General features: G+C 43.1%; 1 protein-coding gene across 1 annotated transcript in view; it reads right to left on the bottom strand.

Annotated features, from left to right (window-relative positions):
• ANKRD31 (ankyrin repeat domain 31) overlaps positions 1-13,257 on the bottom strand; it is a 108,269-nt gene that overhangs the window by 57,394 nt on the left and 37,618 nt on the right. Inside the window, 3 exon segments of the mRNA XM_074953774.1 lie at positions 212-1,775; positions 2,604-2,665; positions 10,233-10,377. Coding sequence (XP_074809875.1) covers positions 212-1,775; positions 2,604-2,665; positions 10,233-10,377 — 1,771 coding nt within the window.

Below are 13,257 nucleotides of genomic sequence, written 5' to 3'. Positions count from 1 at the left end.
AAAATAACTACCGGGGTTCGGCTGCAAAAATGACCAATCAATTAATTTTGCATATCTGGCAATATTTCTGGAATGCAATTCATACATTTGCCATTTGTGTATGCTACTGTATATGCTGCATATATTGTGCTGCTCTAAAAAATCTATAACAAACTACAGCATGCCTACAGAGAATTCCTAAAATAATTTTTTTAAAAATAAAACTTTTCACCTGATTTTTGGGAAGTTTCCTGCTCTGTTTCTTGGGTCAGCTGAGATGGATGAAGTGAATTCTTGTTCATACAACTAGTGGAATACAAATCTGTGTCTAAGATGATTTCCTGAAGGTCCTGTCTCTTTCTTTTCACTCGAAATGCTTCTTTTTCATGTAGCTGTAAAGCTGTAGATGTGTTAATCTCTGAATTCATTTCATCTTCAATTTTCTCAGTGCAACATCTTCCCGTGCTTTCTTCTGCACTTAGCATCATCCTCATTCCGTCATCCGTTTGATGAGCAAAAGGCGTTAGCACACTGATGCTAAAATTCTCAGGACTTTCAGAATCACTAGCTCTATTAACAGCTGCTGAAAATTCATGCAATGAAAGTATTTCTGTACTTGTCTGAAGTGTTTGTACAGTACACTTATCTACATCTTTAGAGATATTTTTATAAATGTTTTGATTCTCATTTTCAATATACTGTTCAGATAGGACTGTAGAGTCTGAATCAGTGAGGTTTACAGTTCCCTTTGGTGAAAATGTAGTTAGGCTTCCTGATTCTAGCCAGTTTCCCTGTAAAGAAATATCTTCAAAAAGAGGTAAAGAGCGTTTTAAACTTTGTTCCTCATCATTAATTCTGTCTCTATCAATATCAAAGTTAATTTGATCTCTGAAGTTTTCAGAATAAAGAAACTGGTCTGACGGTCTATTATTCTCAGTGTAAATGATGTTTTCTTCAACAAAGTGGATACTACTTTTTCTCTTAGCTGTATTCAGATTCTTGTCACCCATGCTACCATCTTTATTGTGGTTAAGACAATGGCGTTCATTATCCTGATTCATAAAACATTGCTCTGCAGTCACAAGAGGCACACTAATTTCTTCACACAAAGAAAGTACTGAGTGAGAATCAAGTTCCGTTAACGCAACATTCTCAGACTGCTCTGTAGATGCTTTTACTACAGGAATTGAGGATTCAGTGCATGGTAAACTAATTACCTGGTCTGTCATTATTATTGAAGGTTTGTTGTTGCTTCCACAAGTCTTCTCCCTTTCTTCTGAAACTGGAGTATCACTATTACAGAAGTCATATTCCTTTTGCATTTCTGTCTGTTTGGGTATGCTGGGCTTTCTCCCTACTTCACAAATGTTATCTGAACTATAATTACGATGTACAGAGGACCTAGTTATTCTTTTTGAGGAAGAGGTATTAACAGTGAACCCAGTGTTATTATGTCCAACATGAGGATCATATGTTTTGTGGCTTCTGCTTCTTGTTTTGTCTCTAGATGTATCTGAAGGAGATACAATTGTCCTGTACTCACTGACATTCTTGATCGATACAATCTTTTCTACAGTCCCTGCTGATTTCTTTGTCTGTGTTGGAACCAGTCTTCTATCTTTTGAGTTTTTTTCATTCAACAATCTATGATCCTCAAATACTCTGGAGATGGAATCTTTGGAGTTTCTTATTGAATTCTCTTTGCTACTTTGTTCAAAGTTGATAAACCCTTGCTTTGATGTATTATTATTACCAACATCTGAATTGTGAACGGGGCTATCTGAATGTAGTTCCAACTGCAAAAAACAAAACATATGATTAATTTAATTTTCTGGTAGATTGCTTTGTTATATTTCATTCTAGGTTGCTGCTTCAACTGTATAGTCAACGCTACAAGTCACAAAATATGGTAGACCTCAACTGGACTTGTCTTGGTGATTATTTCACATCTGGTGATCTGCCTGGAGCAGAAACACAACAAAAACTTAACTAAATGTTGAAAGCATCAATTACATGATCAATAATATTTTTCCAAATAAAGGGTCTATTTTTGTGTATATGGTACTCTGTTTGGTGAATGCTTATCATCAATAAAATATAAAACAGTGTTTTAGGATGTAAGTTAAAAATAGAAAAAATGAAAACACTTATATTCCAATACAGCATTTCTAAGAATGATAGTCTCTACCAAGGTAAATTACAAGACATTTACCATAACACTTAAAATTATAGCAAGTAAGAAAAAAGGTCTTTCCACACCGCATCATATGCTACGGATATTATTAGTTATGAAATGTTTAGTATGTACTGGTTTCAGAGTAGCAGCCGTGTTAGTCTGTATTCAGAACCACCTGATCAACATCCTCTACAGCAAACAGGGAAAGATAAAGGAATGCATCCGATGAAGTGAGCTGTAGCTCACGAAAGCTTATGCTCAAATACATGGTTAGTCTCTAAGGTGCCACAAGTACTCCTTTTCTTCTTAGTATGTACTGTTTCTCAAGAGCATTTCAGAAATGCACTACCTTTCTAGCATACTTTATTATAGAATAGCAGATGCGTGACAGTTCATCACCAAATGACAATGGTTGTTCCTTAAAAAAAAAAAAAAAAAAAAAAGTTACCTGATGCTGGTTTGTGTCATTTATTCTTTGAGCATTTAATGTACTCTCTACATCCTTTTTAGCTGAAAGTAAAACGAGAGATTGAAAGGATCAATATCAAAAGAAAGTTACAATTCTCTTCTTTACAAGCACAGCATCCTATGCTCAGAGTCTAGCTTGTAATGAAACCTAACAGCCATTTGCTATCTGGAAATAACAAAAAAACATAAGGATCAAAAAAGTTAGACATTAAAATCATGGGCTCAGATCTCCAGTTGCACCAGAAGTCTGCTTGGTACAGTTGAGAAGCAGTAAATGTGGCTTTAAGCATCCTGATTCCTGAGGAGGTTGGTAGTCTGTCTGGCCCACAAGGCTTCTCTAAGTTACACATGCTGTACTGGCCCTTCAGAGGCCATTCTGAAGCCAGTGATAGCTGGCTCACAAGTTGCTCAAATCATGTCCCTTCCACCCCAGCATGCTTTGTACACTGGGCAAAGGAAGGTAACAGGATGGTGTAAAAGCCAACTCATCAGCTCAACACATGCCAGGGATTGCCCCCTGAATCAGTTTCGTTCCTGGCTGGTTGTTTAAATTAGCTTTCTGTCCACCCCTTTGTGTTGCGAGAATGGCATAAGTGGGCTGGAATAGGGGCCAAGATCTGGTTCTAGATATTTATGTAAATAAATTAGGCACTAAAATCATAGCATATAACCACTGTGATCTTACATTCCAGTATTTATAGCTTCATCAACAGTTAAAAACACTCTTTTTAGAGCTGGGAGCTTCCTCCTAAGGCATACGTAAAGTTAATCAGGAGAGGAATAAAAGACACACATTCACCTTCTGTCAGTTACTAATTAGTCGTACAACAGGACAGAAAAATGTAAAGAATGAATTCTTTATACAGAAAACATGGTGAGTGTAAAAATTCTTATGTGTGACTACCTGATTGGCTATGAAACTGGTTTCAATAAAGTTCAAGTGACTGAAGAATTTTCATGGTGACAACCATGTCTCCATAGCCCACAAGCATCATGAAACTTTGCACGAAGATATCCTATGCTGAAATTCAATACCTGACTGACACACAGAATGAGAGGTTACTCACCTTGTGCAGTAACTGGAGTTCTTCAAGATGTGCGTCCCTATGGGCGCTCCACTTCAGATGTGGTTGCGCTCCATGAGTCTTAGAGCTGAGATTTTCTGTAGTAGTGCCTGTTCAGCCCACACATGTGCTCCAGATATCCTCATGCCCTATACCAAGGATATATAGAGCTGCATGGGCAAAACGGCCTCAGTTCCTTCTCTGCCACAAAGTCCTATAAGACAAAACTCCAAAGCAGAGGGGAAGGAGGGTGAGTAGCAGAGCACCTATAGGGACACACATCTCAAAGAATTCCAGTTACTGCATATGACAGAATACACTCCTGTATTCACACCCTACACACTATTGTAATAATCTTTGTACAAAGCTGCCTTGTAAGGTATCATTTGAAAATCTGTAATTTACTGGTCAGTATTGTCCTGGTAAAATATGTGCGGCAACATTGTATGTGAAGTTATAAGATTCTCCTGTATGGTGTTATTAACACATGTTCCAAACCCCACAGCTCTGCTCAACAGATGGCTGGCAAACAGGTCTGTCCTAAACAAAGAAATGTGTGCTCTGCTTAATTTGCATTTAAGCAATAAACAGAGTCATCAAGCAGGAAGGAAAGACAAAGGAAGTTCAAAAAGGTGGGGAAAAAAACAGCAGGGAACATCCTTCCACATAGATTCTTTGTCTCCTAGTGTCCAGCTGGAAATGTTTTTCAAGAGGGGGACTGAAACTAATAAAAGGGACAAACATCCCAAGACATCCCTCTCTCTTTCTCCCTGCTCATCACATTCATTACACATGAAGACAAAAAGGAAGCAGATGTTGGACTCTGGGAGAAGGTCCTGACCTGAAACTTTTGGCCATAATCTGGTGAAGCATATAGTAAGAAACTTTGCTTGAATCTAATATAGTTTGCTAAGTTAGGCATTAGTAAACATCTTATCTTTATTTTTCTTGTAAGCATTTCTGACTTTTATGCCTCATTACTTGTACTCACTTAAAATCTCTCTTTGTAGTGCTGGAGTCAGAGTCAAGCCACGGGTCAAAACTGAAAACAGCATCAGGTACCAAGCCAAAGGTCAGAGCTGGAGACAGCAAAGGAAGTTAATGCGGAGAAGCAAGAACGTGGCTTAGGGCAGGACAGCAGGAACTGGGAGTAGATGGGAATCTGAGACAGGAACCAGGAGCAGGCAGGGAAGCAGGGCTCAGGAGTCAGATAAGCAAAAGGGGTCCATAGTAGCAGCCAGCCAGGGATTCCTCAAGTTGCTTGGACAACTTCCTGTTGGCTCTTCCTGCTTTATATAGAGTACCTCAGCCAACTGGGGAGCTGGACGTTTCCTCCAATTGGGAGCTTTGGGGGCAGGGCCCTCTGTGAGTTAATTCCATGGTTAGTTAGGTGAGCTGCTGGGTGGCAGTCATGGCCTGGACACTGCCTGGGGACCTGTGGACCAGGGTTTGAGGCCTGTGATTCCCCTACAGGTTGATATGAAGGAGAGACTCTTGAGTTCCTGGCTTGTGGGTTGGCTGGAGCCTAGCACAGGAGTAACTCTACATCGTCATAGCCTGATAATTTGCCATTCTAAACTGGAGTGTCACAGAGGAGAAAGTTTTGTACCCAATGAGGTCAAGGCATCTATGTTGCTGTCTAGGGTTTTATTATTTATGTGACCCTATTGGAGGGGAGGACGGATCTTCCAGTGAACATAAACAGTCTTTTCCAGAGGCCACCCTCTGAGTAGTTGGAGCGGCCTCTTGTAAGCAGAGAACCACAGCACCACGCTTTGTCTTCACAGTAAACATGCAATAGCACTGAATGTGTGTGCTCACTAAAGTTTAACTGGACTTTCATTGTAACTCTACTCAGCAGAGGTGCCTTCCCCAGCATCACGGTTGGCCACCATGCTGTCCTGCGATCCACAGGGCTCCATGGTTAAAAATATTTCCTGGCTCTCGGGGAGAATGGATCCACCACTTGCCTGTCTCCCATTCTCCTCCTCCTCCTCCTCTTCCTCATCCACCATATCGTCCTTCTTGTTGTCCTTAGATTCATACATCTGTGAGGTGTCCACGTTGCTTGTGGGGGTGCTGGTAGGGTCACCCTTAAGAACTGCATGCAGCTCATTGCAGAACCTGCATATGTGGGGTTCAGCACCAGAACGACTGTTTGCCTCCCATGCCTTCTGGTACGCTTGGTGAAGTTCTTTTATTTTCACACGGCACTGCTGCGTGTCCCTCATGTAGCCCTTCTCACCCATTCCACCAGCAATCTTTGCATAGATGTCAGTGTTTCTTCTTCTGGATTGGAACTCTGCCTGCACAGACTCTTCTCCCCACATAGCTATGAGATCCACCACCTCCTGTGAAGACCAGGCTGGAGCGCTTTTGGGGCATGTAGTCTCCATGATCAGCTGTGCTCAAGCTGTGATCAAAGCTGTGATCAAACAGGAAATGGGAAATCAAAAATTCCTGGAGCTTTAGCAGGGCAGGGGCTGTTTCCTGTGTACCTGGCTGCAGTGCAGCAGAGTTGAGAATGATCTCCAGAGCAGTCACAGATGAGCATTGTGGGACACCACCTGGAGGCCAATTAAGTTGATTTACACAACACTGCATCTGCACTACCTCACAGTCGACCCATGAAAATCAAATTAAGCGCTACGCCTCTCGCAGAGGTGGGGTACAGAAGTCGACATTAGAGGCGACTCAGGTCAGTGTAAAGGACCTGATAATGTAGACACACACATTAACAGGTCGACGTAAGGTGGCTTCCTTCGACATAACTTTTTAGTGCAGACCAGGCCTCTGTGTCTAAGGTCTTTGCAATGTGAGCAAAGGTCTCCTAAAAAGCCTTAAAACTGTCAACCCATGGGCAGAGGCTAGTTGAACTGTTGCATCAGGCAGTGACTATTATTCTTTTGGTGTTGACTGGGCATGCTAATGTTGTTCCTCTGCTCCTCCCAGCTCCTGGGCACCAACGCTGTGCTCTGGCGACAGTAAACAACGTCACCAGGGAGCCAGTTCTCCCCCTTTTCCTGGATCTGCAGGAAGGAGATCTACTACGGGACACTTGTGATGATAGTCCTCAGTAGGGCCAGCGTGCCTGGGTGGCACGTTGAATGAGTACTGGCCCAGTTGCAGCTGGTGAGCCCACTGCCATTCATGCCTCTGCTGGGTTGCTGCCTTGTGAGTGGGATCTCCAGAACCAGCCCTAGTGTTGCTCTCTTAGAGGGGAAGTGTTCTTGCTCAATGCCAGGGAGAAGGCATGACCCAGAGATGGTGACAAGGAGTCTTCAAACAGTACTCTTCAAACAGCAGTGCCATGGGTCAGTACTCTTGGCTCAGTGCCAGTCATCAGCCCCATGCCAGTGATGTCCCCAGACAGCCACTAGCTGTTTCCATGAGGGCATATCTCAGGCCCATAATCACCATAGTGGTCAGTGCTAGAAATTGAGTTTTGATCTCACTTTGGCAGAGGAGTAAGACTCCCTGTCTCTGAAGGAGTGCTGTGTCTTCTCCTTCCAGGACAGCGATGTTTGATGCCCCTTCACTCCACTCCACCTCTGTCAGTCTCACCCTTGTGTTGGGGCACGAATGCCAGTTCCAATAATGACATTGCCAGTGGCTGGGATTGGCGGTGCTAAATCATTGGTCCCAGTACTGGTAGAACTGTTGATGCTGATGTAGTGGCCGGTGCCAGTGCTCCCAGTGCCAAGATGCTTGGCATCAATGTACTTGGCACTGATTTTGAGGGCATTTTCTTTCCTGTTTTCCTGTAGCTGCTCAACTGCAGAGTATGTTGCCTGCCTGAGGGACCAGTCACTGAAGATGATCCTTTTCATTCCTTAGAGGTAGTAGTTTCCTCTGGGTCTGAGGTGGTGCACATCGATAGCTCAAGTAGATGTAGCTTCAGCCATGAGGTCCTGTGATGGGGCAACTGGATGGGACTCCGCTTCAGTGCCAGGAAGTGTGCATTCCTGCATATCAATGGCAGTAGAAGGCACTCGGTCCAGGCGACACCGTTTCAGATCCAGGGTGAACCCGTGATCTTCCTCAAGGACGGGCAAACATACCAACATCTCGGCATGCCAACGGTTTCTGCGTCAAGCAGACATCTAAGGATACCATCACGGAGATCCTACGAGATGTGGCCAGGATCGACTCCTCCCTACTGGCACCGTGGCAGAAGATCAACGTCTTGAACACTTTCCTGATCCCCTGTATTTCATTTGTCCTGAGGGGATCTGCCATGGCGAAGGTACCTCTTAACAAGGCAGACAACACCATCCAGCAGCTGGTGAAAAAGTGGATTTTTCTTCCCCAGAGGGCCAGCAATGAACTGGTGTACATCTCACACAGACAGAGCGGTGCCAACATCCCTCGAATGGGTAATCTGTGCGACGTTGCCGTGATCACTCATGGCTTCCACCTTCTGATGTGCCCGGACACCACGGTGAGGAACATCACGGAGAGTGCTCTGCAGGATGCCGTCAAGAGGTGAATCGCCAGGACCTCCTCCAATCAAGATGTCACCACCTATCTGAGCAGCTCCCCGGAAGGTGAATTTGGAAGAGACGGGGAAGACTTTGCTTTGCTCTGGACTCGTGCCCGCAGCACTACGTGATGACTGGAGAAGCGTATCGGCTGCCTCTGGACGTGGTGCTAGGAATGCCAGGAGATGGTGTCACAGGTGAAGAACACAAAGCACACCATCATCACTCCGAGAGCCAGAACCAAGCTGAAGAGGACCCTGAAGGATGCCATCTGCTGCCAATATGTGGAAAACCTGAAACGGAAGCTGGACCAGAGCAAGGCCTTTAAGGTGACGCACAAGTGGGACACCAGCAACCACTTTCTCCCCGGGGGCATCTTCACCAATTTGCCGACTGGAGGTTCATCCACTGGGCCTGGCTCAATTGCGTCCTGCTGAATGGAACCGTCCGCCATAGGAATTGGGACAAGCAATGCTGGAAGTGCGGCTAGGCCAACGAGACACTACCCCACGTTTTGTGTAGCTGCAAGCCCCATTCCGGAGCTTGGCAGCTGCAACACAACGTCATCTAAGATCGCCTGGTCAGAGCCATTTCACCACCTGTGGAAAAGGTAGCCGTGAACTCCGCCATCCCTGGAACCGACAGCCAACTGCGACCGGACATCGTCATCACCAACGAGGACCGGAACAAGATCATCATGGTGGATGTCACAGTGCCCTTCGAAAACGGGACCTCGGCTTTCCACGATGCCCGATCTTGAAAGATGGAGAAATACGCCCCTCTGGCCAACACCCTGAGAGCTAGGGGCTACGAGGTCCAAACTCACGCGCTGATCGTTGGCGCCCTGGGAGAATGGGACCCCGGTAACGAGCAAGTGCTGAGAGAATGTGGAGTTGGTTAACACTACGCTCAGCTGACACGGCAACTCATGGTGTCAGACGCTGCCAGGTGGTCGAGGGACATCTACATAGAACACATCACCGGACATCGGCAATACCAGGAAGAATGAGCTGGAGTGCCGATGAGAAGCACAGTTGGGAAAGTAACTCAAATACTTTCCTGATGGACTGTATTTTTCTCTAAATGGACAACCTATCCTAAATTCTCAATTACTGAGGGACAATCTTCACTCACTGATATATTTTGCTTTCTGCCACCAACTCTCTGTATAACTTTTTTCATGAGTAATGTACCCAAATGTATGGATGCTAAATATCTAAACTGTATTATTAAATTCATTCACCTGAATTTGGGTTATTGCTGATTATGCATTATATGTATCTTATGACTTTAAAAACAAATGTTGTATTTGTGGATAATCTAAACACTATACCCAGATGTACAGACAATCTTTTCTTAACCTTTGTATTGTATAATTTTTTTAACATTAGCTTTCATAAAATTTTTAGTCTATATACTGTTCAAATATACACAAACGATACACAACTAAGATGCGCTCAGAGTTTATCACCGTATCATTTTATTTCATCTCATGCATGCATGTTAATGAAGACAACCAACTAGAGGACTCTGCTCCAAGTCTGCTAGTACAGTGGTTCTCGACCAGGGATACTCAGAGGTCTTCCAGGGGGTACATCAACTCATCTAGATATTTGCCTAGTTTTACAACACGCGACATAAAATGCACTAGCGAAGTCAGTACAAACTAAAATTTCACACAATGACTTGTTTATACTGCTCTATATACTATACACTGAAATGTAAGTACAATATTTATATTCCAATTGATTTCTTTTATAATTATATGGTAAAAATGAGAAAGTATGCAATTTTTTGGTAATAATGTGGTGTGATACTTTTGTATTTTTATGTCTGATTTTGTAAGCAAGTAGTTTTTAAGTGAGATGAACCTGGGGGGTACACAAGAGAAATAAGACTCCTAAAAGGGGTACAGTACTCTGGAAAGGTTGAGAACCACTGTGCTAGTATATCAAGTGAGCGAAGCCCATAGAAGTGTTGGCTATAAGTAAGGGAATGTGACAATGGGATTTCTGTTGTTCTCTATCTAATAGTCACGAATATGCCAGAATATCTCATTCCTACCTGATGTTGAACCTCTTCTAGACTTAGTTATATAACTTTCAAGCAGCTTCTTCATACGCTGGTCAGTAGTTTCATCAAAGGCGCACCTCCCCTTCTCATTTTTGAATAACGGATCAGCTCCATACCAAAGCAGTAACTCTGCCACCTAGAGGTAAAACTTTTCAGATACTTTTTCTTTTTCTTCTAATATTTTATTTTCCACTCCTCTCTCCTCATATATGCTTCTCTGTGGTGTACACAGAAATATCTGTCGCTAGTGTTAAAATACCACTAGAGTTTTAAAATTCCCAGTAATGGAATTTACCAATACCAAACATTCCTCTAAATACAAGTTTGTTCCAAACCCTTCCATTTATTTTTTTCATTTTTGAAAGCTTCCTTCAGTGAATAACCAGCTGACTTTCTAAAATCAAGGTCCAATAACAGAGTTTCTTGTTAACATGGTGATTTCTTAAATTATTTTTAAAAGGTTAATGTTGTGAATAAAGTCATAAGAATTCTGTCCAGTTTTACTCATTATCCAATAAGTATGTGTAGAACAATTATTTTTAAGTATTAGAAAATTTGTAACTTAATTATTTCCTTTCTGGGACTTACTCCTCCCTCCCTCACTTCAGCACTACTGGGGTTTTGTTTCTCTCTGCATATCCAAGAGGCAGTTTAATTCTCGGCCTAGGTCACACCTTCTTCTTCTAGTCACTAGGAGAGCACTTCCTAAATTCACAGTTTGCAGGTGATTCTGTCACTGACCCAGTTCTTTCTCTGCCTTCCCTGTTCACCTAATGGTGAAGGAGAATTAAGATAAAGGAGCACTCAATCTGCAGTGAAACCCTCTCTAAAGCCACACATTAGGGGAATGCTGCCAAAGGTGCTGCCAACCTGCAGACCCTTACTCAGCCAGAAATGTAGAGAACTCTTAGGCTTTGTCTACACTGGCAAGTGAAAGACAAAACTTTTGTTGTTCAGAGGTGTCATAAATATAAAGGGAAGGGTAAACACCTTTCAAATCCCTCCTGGCCAGAGGAAAAATCCTTTCACCTGTAAAGGGTTAAGAAGCTAGGATAACCTCGCTGGCACCTGACCAAAATGACCAATGAGGAGACAAGATACTTTCAAAAGCTGGGAGGAGGGAGAAAAACAAAGGGTCTGTATCTGTCTGTGTGATGCTTTTGCCGGGGACAAAACAGGAATGGAGTCTTAGAACTTAGTAAGTAATCTAGCTAGATATGCGTTAGATTATGATTTCTTTAAATGGCTGAGAAATTAAGCTGAATAGAATGAATATTCCTGTCTGTGTGTCTTTTTGTAACTTAAGGTTTTGCCTAGAGGGATTCTCTATGTTTTGAATCTAATTACCCTGTAAGGTATTTACCATCCTGATTTTACAGAGGTGATTCTTTTTTACTTTTTACTTCTATTAAAATCCTTCTTTTCAGAAACTGAATGCTTTTTCATTGTTCTTAAGATCCAAGGGTTTGGGTCTGTGGTCATCTATGCAAATTGGTGAGGATTTTTACCAAACTTTCCCCAGGAAGTGGGGTGCAAGGGTTGGGAGGATTTTGGGGGGAAAGACGTTTCCAAACAACACTTTCCTAATAAATAAACCCAGATAAACGTTTGGTGGTGGCAGTGGAAGTCCAAGGGCAAAGGGTAAAATAGTTTGTACCTTGGGGAAGTTTTAACCTAAGCTGGTAAAAGTAAGTTTAGGAGGTTTTCATACAGGTCCCCACATCTGTACCCTAGAGTTCAGAGTGGGGAAGGAACCTTGACAAGAGGTGTTAAACCCCCCCCCTCCCCCCACCAAAAGACAAAAGTTTTGTTGACGACAAGTGCTGGTGTGAACAGCGCTTTGTTGGCAGGAGTGCTCTGCTGCCGACAACACTAACCCCGTTCATTAGGGGGTGGAAGTTTTTTGTCGGCAGGAGAGCTCTCTCCTGCCAAGAAACAGCGGCTACATTGTGTGTCTTTTAGCGGCACGGCTGTAGCGGCACAGCTGTGTCGCTAAAAGGTGCGTAGTGCAGACATAGCCTTACTTACCCAGTGTTAGTTGGAACTTCTATCCATGTAATGTACTTATACCTCCCTCATTACTGTATTATCCAAGGACCTCACAATCTTTAATATATTCTCCCTCACAACACTCCTGTGGGGTAGGGAAGTATCCCCATTTTACAGATAGGAAACTGAGGCAAAGAGAGACTAAATGACTTACCCAAGATCACACAGGAAGCTTGTGGAAGGGCAGAAAATTGAACCTGTGTTTCGCAAGTCCCAGATGAACACTCTAATTATGGGATCAGTGACGGACCTTAAGAAAGCAGGTCAATTTTCTTCTGGATTTGGAGAGCTGGAGAAGATTTTAGGAATAGAACTTGCTACTGCCCACCAAAAAAGCTACAAATCCTGAGATGAATAAGGGTTAGGCAGGAGCAATGAATCACTCTCTGGGCAATGCTGGAGACAGACGTTCTGGCAGGTGGTGGAAGAAGTATGGCTTAGGCTTGGTCTACACTACAGAGCTAGGTCGACATAACGCAGCTCAAATGACTTACTCTGTTAACATAATGTTTTAGTGCAAAGTGAACAGAAAATAATTCAGACCAGTGATTACAGAGTAGTATTTCCATGGGTGTCATGCATTGTTTCCCTCTAGGCTAAATGCTTGCACAGCTGGACATCCTGCTAGCAGGCACTAGTGGGGGGAAAGTTCCACTGTGCTCCTCCTTCCTCTCTCTAGCCCTGGCTGATAAATTTCTTCATTTCTGTCTCCCTCACTTCCTCCTCTCTTCTTTTTGCCTGTTCTTTCCTCTCTCCCTAAGCTCTTCTCTCTCTCTCACACATACACACACACACTGAAAGTGAGGGAGAAGGTACCTGGACTTGGAAGAAAAGTGAGAGAAAATGAAAGGGAGAAAGTGAGTGGTGGTGAAGAGACAATCAAGTATGGAATGAGTGAGGAAGGAAAATGATGCTATGTCTACAGTGGCTTGCATGCTTGAACACTGGACCATGTACATGCTCATTC

Source organism: Natator depressus, chromosome 5 (assembly GCF_965152275.1).
Source record: "Natator depressus isolate rNatDep1 chromosome 5, rNatDep2.hap1, whole genome shotgun sequence".
Taxonomy (NCBI): domain Eukaryota; kingdom Metazoa; phylum Chordata; order Testudines; family Cheloniidae; genus Natator; species Natator depressus.
This window is presented reverse-complemented; position numbering and strand designations above follow the sequence as displayed.